General features: G+C 52.6%; 9 protein-coding genes across 9 annotated transcripts; 6 read left to right on the top strand and 3 right to left on the bottom strand.

The window, feature by feature from the left end:
• Nucleotides 1–262: 262 nt before the first annotated feature.
• On the top strand, nucleotides 263–1,753 carry COCCADRAFT_86411 (uncharacterized protein; the record flags this gene model as incomplete). Its single annotated transcript, XM_007710407.1, has 2 exons — nucleotides 263–1,621; nucleotides 1,673–1,753. The coding sequence occupies 2 exons, from the start codon at nucleotides 263–265 to the stop codon at nucleotides 1,751–1,753; spliced, it is 1,440 nt and encodes a 479-aa protein (XP_007708597.1).
• Nucleotides 1,754–2,054: 301 nt separating this feature from the next.
• On the bottom strand, nucleotides 2,055–2,348 carry COCCADRAFT_86462 (uncharacterized protein; the record flags this gene model as incomplete). Its single annotated transcript, XM_007710408.1, has 1 exon — nucleotides 2,055–2,348. A coding segment is annotated over one exon (294 nt), but the record flags the coding sequence as incomplete, so codon positions are not given.
• Nucleotides 2,349–2,625: 277 nt separating this feature from the next.
• COCCADRAFT_80018 (uncharacterized protein) lies at nucleotides 2,626–3,309 on the top strand (the record flags this gene model as incomplete). Its single annotated transcript, XM_007710409.1, has 1 exon — nucleotides 2,626–3,309. A coding segment is annotated over one exon (684 nt), but the record flags the coding sequence as incomplete, so codon positions are not given.
• A 953-nt stretch (nucleotides 3,310–4,262) lies between these two features.
• Nucleotides 4,263–4,891, top strand: COCCADRAFT_33621 (uncharacterized protein; the record flags this gene model as incomplete). Its single annotated transcript, XM_007710366.1, has 2 exons — nucleotides 4,263–4,350; nucleotides 4,413–4,891. The coding sequence occupies 2 exons, from the start codon at nucleotides 4,263–4,265 to the stop codon at nucleotides 4,889–4,891; spliced, it is 567 nt and encodes a 188-aa protein (XP_007708556.1).
• A 236-nt stretch (nucleotides 4,892–5,127) lies between these two features.
• COCCADRAFT_1936 (uncharacterized protein) lies at nucleotides 5,128–6,876 on the bottom strand (the record flags this gene model as incomplete). The annotated part of the gene is made up of 1 exon (XM_007710332.1): nucleotides 5,128–6,876. One exon carries the CDS (start codon nucleotides 6,874–6,876, stop codon nucleotides 5,128–5,130), a length of 1,749 nt encoding a protein of 582 aa, XP_007708522.1.
• A 334-nt stretch (nucleotides 6,877–7,210) lies between these two features.
• COCCADRAFT_86489 (uncharacterized protein) lies at nucleotides 7,211–7,753 on the top strand (the record flags this gene model as incomplete). The annotated part of the gene is made up of 3 exons (XM_007710410.1): nucleotides 7,211–7,283; nucleotides 7,340–7,660; nucleotides 7,710–7,753. 3 exons carry the CDS (start codon nucleotides 7,211–7,213, stop codon nucleotides 7,751–7,753), a joined length of 438 nt encoding a protein of 145 aa, XP_007708600.1.
• Nucleotides 7,754–7,958: 205 nt separating this feature from the next.
• Nucleotides 7,959–8,826, bottom strand: COCCADRAFT_1938 (uncharacterized protein; the record flags this gene model as incomplete). Its single annotated transcript, XM_007710333.1, has 2 exons — nucleotides 7,959–8,485; nucleotides 8,559–8,826. 2 exons carry the CDS (start codon nucleotides 8,824–8,826, stop codon nucleotides 7,959–7,961), a joined length of 795 nt encoding a protein of 264 aa, XP_007708523.1.
• Nucleotides 8,827–9,300: 474 nt separating this feature from the next.
• COCCADRAFT_86499 (uncharacterized protein) lies at nucleotides 9,301–10,255 on the top strand (the record flags this gene model as incomplete). Its single annotated transcript, XM_007710411.1, has 4 exons — nucleotides 9,301–9,663; nucleotides 9,718–9,827; nucleotides 9,883–9,922; nucleotides 9,980–10,255. 4 exons carry the CDS (start codon nucleotides 9,301–9,303, stop codon nucleotides 10,253–10,255), a joined length of 789 nt encoding a protein of 262 aa, XP_007708601.1.
• A 1,347-nt stretch (nucleotides 10,256–11,602) lies between these two features.
• On the top strand, nucleotides 11,603–13,002 carry COCCADRAFT_86486 (glycosyltransferase family 69 protein; the record flags this gene model as incomplete). Its single annotated transcript, XM_007710412.1, has 2 exons — nucleotides 11,603–11,759; nucleotides 11,810–13,002. The coding sequence occupies 2 exons, from the start codon at nucleotides 11,603–11,605 to the stop codon at nucleotides 13,000–13,002; spliced, it is 1,350 nt and encodes a 449-aa protein (XP_007708602.1).
• Nucleotides 13,003–13,713: the final 711 nt, after the last annotated feature.

Consider the following 13,713-nt stretch of genomic DNA (forward strand, 5'->3'; position numbering starts at 1 on the left):
GTTAGCTGTCTTGCATGCGATGCCAGAGGGAACCCAGGGGCGAGTCAGGCCCGCAGAAGAGCCGGCGCCGGTGCAGCTGCCTATCGATAACGCCCGCCACTAGCACCAACGCCCGCCCACAGAACAGAGAGGGCCAAAATTGCGCCAGGCCAAGGTGGGGGGGACAGAGGCCCTCCTCCAAGACGACGACGACGACGATACCATCAGCCCGCCCAGCCCACCACCACCACCCGCCGAGCCCGCCCCCTCTCCCTCTCCAACCATGAGTCTGCGCGAGCGAGTCCCGCCGCAGTACCACAATGGCGAGCCCGCCCGCCGCGCCCCCGACGACGACTCGGACGTCGAGGAGGAGGCCATGGCCAACGACTACCGCGAGCAGGTCCAGTACGATGGCATGGAGGATCTCGACCGCATGCCTTCCATGACCGGCAACCACGACATCCACGCCCAGCTGCAGGCCGCCGCCACGCCCCTCGAGTTCCAGGCCACGCTCGAGACCAAGTTTGCCAGCTACGACAGCTACTGCAACCTCTTCCACTACATCCTCAACTCCGAGGGCCCCGTCGACCTCGAGGTTCCCAACTATTACTGGGCCTGGGACGTCATTGACGAGTTCATCTACCAGTTCAACAGCTTCTGCAGCTACCGCCAGCGCGTGGCCCAGAAGAGCGACAATGAGGAGGAGATTGCCCTGCTGCGCGAGAACCCAAACACCTGGGGCTGCTACAGCGTCCTCAACGTCCTCTACTCGCTCATCCAGCGCTCTCAGATCAGCGAGCAGCTTGCTGCCATGAAGCGCGGCGAGGATGCCAGCCTGTATGCCGGCGAGTACGGCAACCGCCCGCTGTACAAGATGCTGGGCTACTTCTCCATCATTGGTCTCCTCCGCGTCCACTGCCTGTTGGGTGATTTCAGCCTGGCGCTCAAGACGCTCGACGACATTGAGCTGAACAAGAAGGCCATGTTTGCCCGTGTCATGGCCGCCCACTTCACCACATACTACTACGTCGGATTCTCGTACATGATGATGCGCCGCTACTCGGACGCCATCCGCATGTTCAGCCACATCCTCGTCTACGTCTCGCGCACAAAGAACTTCCAGAAGAACGCCCAGTACGACTCCATTACCAAGAAGAACGACCAAATGTACGCCCTCGTCGCCATCTGCGTCGCCTTCCAACCCACCCGCCTCGACGATACCATCCACACTGCGCTGAGGGAAAAGTACGGCGAGCAGTTCAACAGGCTACAGCGCGGCGGCCCCGAATCGCTTCCCCTGTTCGAGGAGCTCTTCCGCACCGCCTGCCCCAAGTTCATCAGCCCCACGCCTCCCGACTTTGACAACCCAGAGATCAACATCGACCCCGTTGAGCACCACCTGCGCATCTTCATGGACGAGGTCAAGAACAACATGATGTCGCCCACAGTCAAGAGCTACCTCAAGCTCTACACCACCATGGATCTTAAGAAGCTCGCTGGCTTCCTAGAGGTTGAGCCGGAGAAGCTGCGGTGCTGGTTGCTTGTCAACAAGCAGAGGAGCAGGCAAATACGGTGGGCCGAGGGCGGTCTCCTGGATGGCGATGTTATCCAGGCCAGTGACCTCGACTACGCCATGGAGGGTGTAAGTAGATGCTGTTTTGAAATAAACAATGACAATGCTAACAAGAAACAGGATTTGATCCACGTTTCCGAGGCCAAGGTCGGCAGGAGGCTCGTAGACTGGTACCTTCGCAATTTGGCGAGGACGTACTAGGAAGGGTGGGAGAGATTTTAGACATGAAATATTCAGATTTCGAAACCTGTTCAATAGAGCATTGCGACTTGGAGTTGGAGGGTTTCACGGCGTGCACATTTCAAAAAGCAGGATTTTATTTTTGCGAGATGCGGAATACGCTCTGGCAACGGGGAGACGGAATTGGCTCCAGGTTGTAGGGTATCCCATGGCGGGATGACGGTGCCCGCCCGCGTGTGCTGGTCGGGCCGATGGAAGGAAATGACTACATCTAGGTAGAGAAGTAGGCGAGTACCGAGACAGATGAATACCAAACAAGCGTTTATGATTGCAATGCGCGTCTGGTGGGATTGGGATTGGGCATGAAATTGCGGTGGCTTTGGTTGGAGAAGCAGAAGGGTCGCAACAACATGACGTGCCGAATTGTGTCGGACTGCGCAATGGCTTGCAGTGGGGGATGGGTGCTAGCGTGCTGGGTAAAGAGCATTTGCATCTGAGCAGGCATCGCTTCTACTCGACCAACCTCAGCCAAACAAGATCGACGAGCAGGCACCGCGTAAAACAAACGTGCCAGAAGCACGCACGCCGGAAAGAACATGGGGATCAAGTGAAGCTCCTACCCCCACCCACGCCGCCCATGGCCTTTTTCCATTGCCCGATGCGCCTGGCACCTGGCTAACAACGACCCTCTGTCATCACGATCGCCCCTGTGCACACCGACTCGAGATCGACTCCCTTTTTCAGTCGACCGCCTGCCCTTCTGGACAGCTGCTGCATTGTTATCCACCTTGCTTGTGACCACGGCGGGGTAAATCAATCAAGACACCACCTCTCTCCACTCTTCGACCAAAGCAACCGCACCACACGCGCCGTGTGAGCCTCCACTATCCACAATGGCCCTCGACTCAACCACGGTGCCTGGAGCCTCACCCACGAGCAATCCGTCAAACACACAACCAGCCTCGGGCTCACTCTCCCGCCAGACATCTACCCCAGCTTCTCGACGAGCCTCTCAGATATCCCCCATGGGTCCTCCACCGCTCCCTCTGGCATCTCCAGGAGGCACGATCCCGACATCTTCGCACCCACACACCCACGCCTTTCCACCCCTCAGCCCAGGACCAACCAGCTACATGCACCCAACCGCCGCCGACTCGGACACCTCGAGCGTCCCCATACGCCACCCACGCCCCATGACTGCCGCAGAACTGCACCTCGAACTCGAAAAAGAACAAGAAGCAGTCGTCAACCGCCTCACGCGCGAACTCTCCGCTCTCCGCGCCCACTCGGCCTCGGTCGCCTCGACAACCTCCTTATCCAGCAGCGCCGCCGACTCGTCCATCGCACACGTCGACGGCCTCGTCACCCCGGGCTCCATGCACCCTACCTCGTCGCGCCGCCACCGCAGCTCGTCGAGCGTGTCGCGCAGCGCAAATCATACAGCTGCCGCGCACCGGTATTCGGTTTCGTCGCAGCAGACGAGCGGTACGTCGAGGTATGAGGAGGTTGCGGCGCAGAAGGCGGAGTTGGAGGAGGTGAAGAGGGAGAATGAGGGGTTGAAGGAGAGGATTAGGGAGTTGGAGAGGTTGATTAGGGAGGGGGCTACGAGTGGGAGTGAGGAGAGGGGGAGGAGTGGGGGGCCGAAGGGTGGGGAGGGGGTGAAGGAGATGGAGAAGTGAGGTTGGGGGATTTGGGAACGAGGGAGATGGGTATGAAGTCATACTCTTCTTCTTCTTTTTTTTTTCATGAATGCAGTCTTCTCAACTTTCTTTTCTTTTTTCTTGGGGAGGCGTGAAGGAAGAGATACAAGTACACTTATTTACCCACTTGAATGATTAACTTTGGTATTCTTCATTACTCTAGCCTTTTTTTATCTAATATCAAATCTACTTTCGGGGGGATGTCTTATCCTCCTTTTTTTGCTTTTGCTAGAGTGGGGGCTGCGCGGGTGCGGGCGCGGGAAGGGGGGAGAAGGAAGCGGGAAGGATGATTTGCGCATGCATGAATGCATACGTATGCGCAGGCGTATCTGGAGTACAGGTGTATGCCGTCTATGTAATGCGCCGTTTGTAGCAAACGATGTGAGTAATGATAAGGACCGCAGACGCGTCTGCGTATTCCTAGTGTCGATCTATATCGTCATTTTTTTTTCTAGACTCCCGTGTCTGTGTGCGTGTGTGGGGTGTTGGTGATGGTGGTGGCGTTTCTTGTTTAACACTGCTTTTCGTGCTTGGGTGGCTTGATGGGATGGAGGGATGGGAGGAGGGTAAAGGTGGTGTACGTCATTTTTTTCGGTGCAAAGATGATGTGGGATGGAAAGGAAGGATATATCTTGATGGTTTTTTCGTATCGAGTGTTGAAGGGTATATTCTTCTTGTGAATTATTGTAAGTTTTTGGAAGTTTTGGGAGGGGGGGACTTTTGTAAATACTACGATTTGAGTGGTTTGATACTGCCAAACAAACGACTTGGACAAAGATATAGTGCACGGGATTTCGTAATACAATTCCTCGCTGAAAGATTAAGAAAAGATGGCTTGTCTATCTACTCTCCGCTCTATTTTCAAATCAAAGAAGAAGAAGAAGAAGGCAAATCCCACCTTCTTGACAGAAAAACCCGGTATGTCTCCTTCACCCCCTCCCTTTCCTTCCATCCTCTTACCTCCATCTAACACAAGCCAGCCAACACACACGCTTCTCCCCGCCCCTCCGTCTCGACCTCAACCCAAACAAGCACCCCATCGTACAAACCACCACTACACACAGTCCCGAGCGCCATAGTCGCAGCGACAGAAAAAGGCATGATCTCCGCATCTTTGTGCTCGGTGTCGCAATCTCCTTCTGCATCAACATCTCTTGCTTCGACATCTACACAGCCGGCATCTGCACAGACGACATCAACACCGGCACCGTCTCCATTCCCCAGTTTGCCATTAGCATCGCCATCGCCATTATCGCTGTCGTCATCGCAATTATCGCCGTTTGCTCCGTCGCCGGTGTCACCAGTGTCTCCAGTGTTCAAGTTGGAGGAGAGAAAGGGGGAGAAAAGAGAGAGGGAGAGTATAAACAGTACGACGACACTAACGCGAGGTGAAGAAGCTTGCGTATCGGGACATAGTAGTAGACGGACGAGTGTGAGATTCAAGGGATTGGACGTCTAGAATATTATTTTCTTTATTTTTCGTTTCATTGAAGCGTAAGCGGTCGGCGTTGGCGTTAGCAAAAAACCGGGGGCGGGCGTTCTACACATCTTCTTTACTACATCATATCCCATATAGCCAACCTGCATACTCTCACATGATACAAAAAAAAACCCCGAAATATTCGCTTTTTGCAATCCTCCTCACAAAACCTTCCCATGTGCCTTTGAAAAGCCAGGCGGCCTTTGGACGTATACTTAAACAATTCGACGTGTCATCTTCCTATTCTCACCCAACCTCTTCGCCTTGAGCGCATCGCGTCTCCGCTTCTTCCACGCTCTGTTCAAATCACCGCGATTCTCCCAGAACCACTTTTTGAACTCGCTTTCGGGCTTTGCTGCCTCTCCGTTCTCACCATCTGCAGTGATACCCTCATCTTCCTCGGCGACGTCAGCGAGCTTACTAGCATTCGTACGCGTGTTAAGGGAAAGCTGGTGCTCGGCGTGGACATCGAGGTCGCTGTCATCTTCGTCATCGTCCCGTTCTTGGCTGTTGCGGCGCCAGTCGAAGGAGAAGCGGCGGCCGATGGCAGCGGTGTCTGGGGTTGGGGCTGCGCTGCGGAGGCCACGCCATTCGATGTCGCGTTGGGTGTATGGGGTGATGGGGGCGTCTTCGATGGGCTGACCTGTGGCTTCTGAGGTGTCGACGTCGGCGTTGTTGTCGAAGAAGGTAAAGGATGTGTCGATTGGGTTGAGCTTTTTGGTGGGAGTTGTGATGGAGTTGTCGTTGGGCTTTGAGCGCTTGAATAGGGCTTCGAGGGGGTGAACCTCTTTTTCCGCAGGTGCTGTGGGTTGGCTCTTTTCTGGGGCTTTCTTGCTCTTGACGGCCGATGGTGCAGGTGATGCGGCTTCTGATTCTTCGGCTTCCGACTCTTCAGCCGACTCTTCCGAGTCCGAGTCTGAAGAATCCTCGTCTTCAGATGAGGATGAAACGACAGACGATTCTTCCGACTCGGATTCAGAAGAAGATGGCGGGGGCGTAACCTTCTTCTTTTTCTTCTGTTCCTTTGTGACCTTGGGCGTGGAAGATGACTTCGATGTCCCGTCGATCCATGCTTTCGCAGCTTCCGAAGGCGCATCTACCAGCTCCAGAGCTCTCCTGGCTTTCGCCTTTCCGGTCTCTGGCTCAACAACAACACCATCTTCATCCACCCATCCCAAACCATTAACATAATCCACTGCAGGTTTCTTGGAGATTACAACGTCGGGCTGCTTCAAAAAACTAGGAGTCTTGGTGTTCTTCTCAAACTCATGCACAACAACCTCTGTAGACTTTGACTTGTTCTTTTCCTTTTTCTCCTTCTTGTCCTTCTTCTTGTCCTTGAGCGCAACCTCGGTCGCAGCAACAGGAGTCAGCTTTGCCTTGAAGAGCAGCTCCGGCTCCTTGGTGTATTTGGAGTGCTTGCGCTCCTTCTTTGCCTCCTTGTCGCTCTTGTCCTTCTTATCCTTCTTCTCTTTCTTGTCCTTTTTGGTCTTGGTCACTGGCTCAGTCCAGCCACGCTTGACCTTTCTGTCGTCTGGTAATTCAACGCCCTCCAGGACCCCTTGTTCTTTCTTTTTCCGTTCCTTCTTCTCCTTTTTGTCCTTCTTTGCGCGTTTTGATGGCCGGTCAGCCTCGCCCTGAGCTTCCTTTGCGGCCTCTGCTTCTTCGCGCGCCTTGCGCTTCTCTGGCTTGGCCATTTCTATGCGCACTTTGGAGCCCTTGAGAATCGTGCCGTTGAGCTTCTTCTTAATCTTCTGTGCTTCTACCTCGGGTAGCTCCAGGTAGCCAAAGCCTTTCTCGGGAAAGGTCTCGACGGTATGGTAGGAGATGTTTTGCGCAAGGGGCAGGACCGAAGGTGCCAGGTAGACCTTGAGCAGATCGGGGCGGAAAGGCGTGATATGTAGGCGGACAGTCTTGCTTTCGGGTTGCGCTTGGGGAGAGTTAGGCGCCTGTGCGTCTGGCATTGAGGCGCAAGTTGGCGCGCGTGCGACAGGGTGTGATTTTGGAGTCGGCAGAAGGGCGCCAGGCGTTAACAAGAGGAGAGGAGGCAAGTTCTAGACCGCCGCCAATACACGTGGTGTTTGTGTGTCGGAGGTGGAGGGGAAAGGAAAATGCTTAGCGTGACATGGACCCGGTGGTCTGGCGCTAGCGTAAACGCGGGCGGAGGTTTGAAGCTCCACTCGACCCGAAGATGGTCGCCATCTCGACATCACGTTACTCGGCGCACGAGAGTCAGCTTAGCCTGTGTCTTGCGCCCATTCTTTACATTATCGACGATACTCTGTTGAATCACACAACATGAGGCGCCCGCCGTATCTCCTCTTTCTCCTGCTGACCTTCCTCTCCTCCCTCTCCATCTCTCTCGCCGCCTGTAAGCCACCTTTGCTACTTGTCCAGTTATTCAAAACCAGCTAAGCTCGTCGCCAGCCCCGACGTCCTTTTGCAAGTGCACCTGTTTCGGCAACAGCACTATTGTCGCCCTCGACGCACCGTCCGTTGCTAAGAAGCCCACGAGCCATGCTGAACCCCGCGCATCCAAGAAGACGTGCAACGACTGCAACCGCCAGTTCTGCCTTGGATACAGCTTTTGCACTGGAGAAAAGGAGGAGAACGTCCTGACCACGTGTTTCCAGAGGGACTCTGCCAAGGACCAGGCCGTCGTCTTCATTTTCATCGGAGCGACACTGGGGCTGCTGGGTTGGGCTGGGCTCCGGCCATGGATTGAGGGGTGGAGAGAGGCATGTATTCGTCTGAGAACCACGCTGAACTGATGCTGACTAAACACAGCGTACGGGAGACCGGCGAAGCTACATTCCCATGGCAGGACAAGGCAATCAATAAAAGCAGAAGACCAGCCTGACATTCAAACATGCGTCATTTATGCGGCATAGATACAAAACAAGATACCCAAGTAGACCAAAGGCCCTAGAGACATGCACAAACTCCATATGCATACATCTAGTGTGACAGCAACATACAGCCTCAAAGTGTATAGTAGTACATGAAGGTCATCAAAACCCCCTCACATGGTATCCCCCGCTCTCTTTTACTCTTTCTTGGACCCTCCCGTTATCCATCCAAACCAGCCTTTGCCGGTAGCCTCGACCTTGTTGACTGCCTTCTCAGCAGCGTTGTCCAATGGTCCGCCTACTGTCTGTGTTGATGGCGCCGAGGATGTGTATGATGTGTCGTTTGCCCTAGCCTCCTGCACGGCAGCGGTAATGCCCAGATTCGAGTTTCCTTGGGCTTCTAGTCGCTTGATCTCCTCCACGGCTAGCCTTCGCTGCTCGGCAATGGATTGGTCCTCTTTCCAGTCACCGTGCAGCCACCACAGCAGCTTGGACGGTGCTTTCCGCTCCGCCTTCTTCTTCTCCATCAATTCCTGTTCTTCGGCAATACCTGCAACAAGCGCAGCCTGTGCTGGTGACGCAGTCCCGGATGCAACAGCGGAGCGGGCGGCTTCGAGGATCCTGGCCTGTGTGCGCTCTTCTTCGGCAAAGTAAATTGCGCGTTTCCGCCGGTTGTAGACAATCATGTCGCCTATTGAGAAGACGGCGAGTACGCCAACGCAACCTTTATAGAATGTTAGCAATTGATTCTGACAATTCAATGGAGCAGTGCAATTGTCTTCTGGGAACAGACATACCAGTTGCAAATATCAATCCATAAACGGTAAATCGATGCGCCGCATCCGCTGCCATTCTGCCATATAGATACATATAGTCCCACCTCGTCACTTGTGCCATCTTCGCCCTGTTCGCTGCCTCTCGTAACCGCTTGACCTTTTGCTGTGGCGTTTCATTTTTCGGCGCTGGATCAGCGAATTGTAGCGTCGTTGCACGCCCGCCGGGACGTGTGTGCGCCCATACTCCAGTGGCCGTGAAGCGGGTCGAGTCCTTTGGTGATTTGGACATTGTGTGGGCGGCGGCGGACGCACTCGAGTGTGGGAGTGGCGTGGGGTGGTGGGAGCGAGGATGCCGTCAAGACTTGCGGAGCGGGAGGTCGAATGATTCGACGATTTCCAAAAGTTGAGATGGACTAGGGTTGGATGCGGAGATTTCCGCCCTGTTCCCTGTCTCCACCCAACCAACCTACACCCATCGTGCAGCGCTACTACTTCGAACACGACAAGTTGGATTGTGCCGCGATTTTTTGGTCGTTGACTGCAACGTCTTTCAAGATAGGGCCGCCGGACAGTTCTGCAGCACAGAATGAGTGGTCTGGGCTGGAGAGTGCTTCTTTCTCTTCCTTGCCCTTGAAATAAGCGCAAGCAATACGCGCCATGCGCCATCACTCACACATTGAACCTGCACCACACCCCACACATTGAGACACTGTAGATCCATCCTAGAATTTCTCATTCAGACACTCAAATTTGTACCGCAATCATGTCGCAAGACGGGCAACAAAATCCAGATCTTGCAGCCATCTTGGCCACGCTCGCAAGCCTGCCCAAGCCCGAGGCTCAACCGTACCAGGACCAACAAGCGTATGAACAGAATAATAGCTATCAAGGGTATCAGGATCCTCAGCAGCACTATCAGCCCGAGCCGATCCATCAATATCAACCACCAACTGACCCCCGTCTTGCTGGTCGTCCACCCCAGCACCGACAACCACCTCCCAAAACCCAAGACCGGGTATCATCTCCGCTCATTGACCCTTCAACCATTATAGAATGGAAGCAAGGCCTCCGCTGCGTGAGCAAAATAGCAGCACAAAATCCTGATTTTGCTCCCGCCGTTCGCAAGGTGCGACATACATTCTCTCCACCTTCTGTACTCAACGCTTACTATTTGTACTAGTTGATGAAAGACCAAGAAGCAAATGTCAAATCCTGGGAAGCCGGCCGCAAGAAACTCATCGAAGAGCAAAAATTTCAGCGCGAAAACGAGCGCACGCATCGAGCGGCTTTGTACGCATCTTCTCTGTCTTTGTCGAACCCAAAGTCTAAACTAACGTCTCTCCAGGTCACTTCCTGGTCTACTAGAAGGCACAGCACTCCTCCGGGTATAACTTCCCAATCTCCATGCTCACTCCCAACGCGCCAAACTAACCTCCCCTCAGACCCCCGAGCGCGAAAAAGAAGAACTAGATCAATACGACGCGAAAGTTTACCGCGCCTGCAAAGCAATGGTCGACTCGCAGTCTTCATCCCTCAAAGTCCTGGGAGTTCCTTTTTTCGGTGTCAAACCGTATCTTGTGCAAGGAGCAAGTTACGATCCTTTGGAAGTTGTGGATTCGCAGACGGTGACGCCAGGCGGGGGAAAGATTACCAATGAGAGGCTTTTGGAGTTGCAGAGGAAGATGCTGAATCATCTTATGGAGTTGTATGGGGATTGAGCAAGTGAGATGGGTAGGTTGGGTTAAATTGGGGGTGGTTGGGGGGAGGGGGTATACGCTGTAGGTACAAGGATTTGACACAGAGAGGTAATTGGATCAATGTCGATTTTTGAGGTCGTCCGGTACTATTTTCTAATTCTTTATTGTACATTCACTCATTGCTCGTCTTATAACCTTTTTACCAATAATCCATTTCCGTCCATCTATACATCCCCCAGCTTCATTCTCTTCAATCAGCAGACCGTGCCCTCCCCATCAACTTTGCTAACCATGAGAACGTAGTAACATCCGTTCTGTCAGATAACCTGCCACATCCTGACGTGCAAGAGTGGCTTTCGACGCAAAATCCTGCCAAACCGCAGTCACTGGCTGATATTACGGTTGTTGGGCAGAATCCCCACAGCCCACGCGCAGTGTCGACTCGACACCCATAGCCTGGGTCTGCTGTTCGGGAGCTTTTGGGGTTCCCATCAAGGTATCCGCAGGTAGTAATGTGCTCAGCATTTTGGCGATTATGAAGCTGGTGGCGAGCTAGTGCGGTCGCAGAAAGTGATGGTAGAGAAGTGATTCCATTGCGTATCATCGCAAGGCTGGGAGATGCAAAGTTCAAAGCAGTCAAAACGACAAAGAACAGACCAAAGATTTTAGACATGGCTTCGAACGAGTGACAGCGCGATAAAAAATGAAGGTCAGAGAAGGGAGGACTAGAGACGTAAGGTACCTACACGCAATGCTGGTGATACCTGCAGCCAAGGACCAGAACCGCGTGATGTTTGCTGTGCCGCATATCTGCAGCCACTTCGCCTTTGATGTAGCCGCCCTTGCATCAATTTGGCTATATCCAACAGGTCTATGGGTCCGTAGGTGTGTTCAGTCATCCTTATCCCATATCTTCTCGAGATACTCTCTTTCGAAGAAACAAGGGGAGAACGTATGCATTGGCAGGTCTTGAAATATATCTGTCGGTTACATTGGGATTGAAAACAACATATCGTTCCTGAAGTCATTGGTGATGGATATGCCTGTTGTAGCATTATTGTTATGCAGAGCGCGTTTCGTGAGATCCTTACGCGCCTGGTCCAATGTCACTCATGTAAAGATTGTTGTGATTGGTCGAAAGGCGCGATGACTTCTGTAATTTCCTTAAGCGTTCATTCCTTCACGACGGATGTAGCCGCCTGCCCCCACGGTCTTAGCCCTGGCAAACGCGGGATGCGGCGCGGTCGCTCTTGCCAGCCTTGTCTACTCGTTTGCCCGCAACCAGGATGCAAACCTTCAGAATGCCAGCTCCTCACCACACCAACTCCTGAACTATACTTCCGTTTTTCTTCTGGTGAACCAACCGTCATGGCGGCGCAGCGGAACATGCGGTCGCTCCTGCAGGCCGTCGCAATGCTAGTTGTGGTCTTTGTTCTCATCACAGGAGTGGGGATTTCTCAGTATGGCGACAGTCTTCCGAGGATTAAGTTCAGCCCGTCTGGAAATTCGGATTCAAGCCTATCAGGTAGGAAATTTTCCGGTTTAGCGTATTTCTATACTTACTGAAATTTACAGCGAAACCTGAAGAAGCCTCTAAAGATCAACCGACACATCCGCCGGACTCGACACCACCCTCAACAAAAGGCAATGCCACTCTACGAGCACAAGCGCCACCATATATCCGCGCAATTATGGATCCGGCTGACGTGACATTCCCACGCCTGGAGTGTCCACAGCCAAACCTCGAGCGCTATAATTACCTAGGGCGCGCGTCGGAACCCACAATCCATGCGCAACTCCCAAGGTACTTCTTTGCACTCGACTTGCATCAATGCGTTGATCTCCTTCCAAGACTCATTGGCTCGATTTTAGAAACCATACTCTGTCTTGGTCCACCAAACTGTGTATTGTCCATAGTAGAGGGGAGATCGGATGATGGTACTTTTGAAGTGCTTGATGAGCTACGTTCCAACCTGGAACTGCTAGGAATCAAATACCACCTACAGACAAGCGATGTGAACCCAACGGCAGAAGGAACGGATCGCATTGAAGCGCTTGCAGAGCTTCGAAACCTCGCGCTCAAAGATCTCGAAGAACACCCAGAGCATTACGAAAAGGACACCACCGTCATATTCTCCAATGACATTTCGCTTTGTATGGAGGACTTTTTGGAGTTGATCCATCAGCGCAAATTCCAGGGAGCCGACCAGACCTGTGCCATGGATTGGACGTATGTTGGCGACAACCCGACTTTTTATGATGTTTGGATTGCTCGCGGCATGACTGGTGACTTGTTCTTCAGAATTCCCCAAGACGGCAGCTGGGATTTTGCATGGGATCTATTCTGGAACGATCAAAAGTCAAAGTCGCGACTTTCTACCTGGAAACCTTTTCAGGTGTTCTCGTGCTGGAACGGCGTGACTGCGTTCACTGCAAAACCAATCATGGAGAAGAAGATCAAATTTCGGGCGCATATGGAGGGAGAGTGTTTTCAGGGAGAGCCGAAGCTATTTGCCAAGGACATGTGGTTTCACGGCTATGGTAAGATCGCTGTGGTACCAAGTATCAATGTGGAGTATAGTGACGAGGCGTCGAAGAAAATTAAGGTGCTGAAGGGATATACTTCTAGTCATGTTGAGAATGAAGGCGATGATATCAAAATTAATTGGGAAACTTCACCGCCGGAACAGGTGAAGTGTATGCCTGAGCATCAGCAGCAGTCATTCAAGCCCTGGGATGAGGGACTACGGTCTGAGGGTTCACCATAGAAGACTTAATACAGGATTCTTTTCCGTAAAACGAAAATAAATAAACAAAATAAAATCCTTTTTCAGTCAACTCAAGCATGTATGCCGTTATCGGAATAGTGGTGTGTTTGGAACTGGAGGTTATTCTTCTTACTGATCTGATTACTCTATCCGTCTACATCACCTCATGCATATGCGTACGTGAGAAGCCCGCTATCCGATACATGCACGTCCTAGAACTTCCTTTGATCCAGTCCTATAAGCGCCCTCGATGCTCTAGTTTCCCTAAGCCAGCATTCCGCTTGTATCCCTATACGAGTCGACTCCGCATTAAAGATCCTTCGGGCCGGCCACAACTGATTGGACAAGTAGCCCAAAATACCATCGTCACTCGTGCTCGAAAATCCCATAGGTAATAAAAGTAGCTAGAACAAGCGGACCGACTGGCAAAACCCAGAGTCTCCATGTACCGGGAAAGTCAAACAAAACTACAATACCGACACTGAAAAAACAAAAACAAATTGTCGCACTCTTTTTTGTTTACGTATCCGCATCAATGTGCTTTTTCCTGCATCTTTTATCAATCTCGAATTTGCCAGCGCAACTCCGTCGTCTTCGCCTGCACGCTGCAACCTCGCAAATCCTTTCAAAGACAAAAAAAACCCCACCCCAAGCACGTTAACCCCCATTCCCGGGAAATGACCACTTTATCCCCCACCGGAAATACCCAAA

Source organism: Bipolaris zeicola (genome assembly GCF_000523435.1).
Source record: "Bipolaris zeicola 26-R-13 unplaced genomic scaffold scaffold_17, whole genome shotgun sequence".
NCBI classification, from domain to species: Eukaryota; Fungi; Ascomycota; class Dothideomycetes; order Pleosporales; family Pleosporaceae; genus Bipolaris; species Bipolaris zeicola.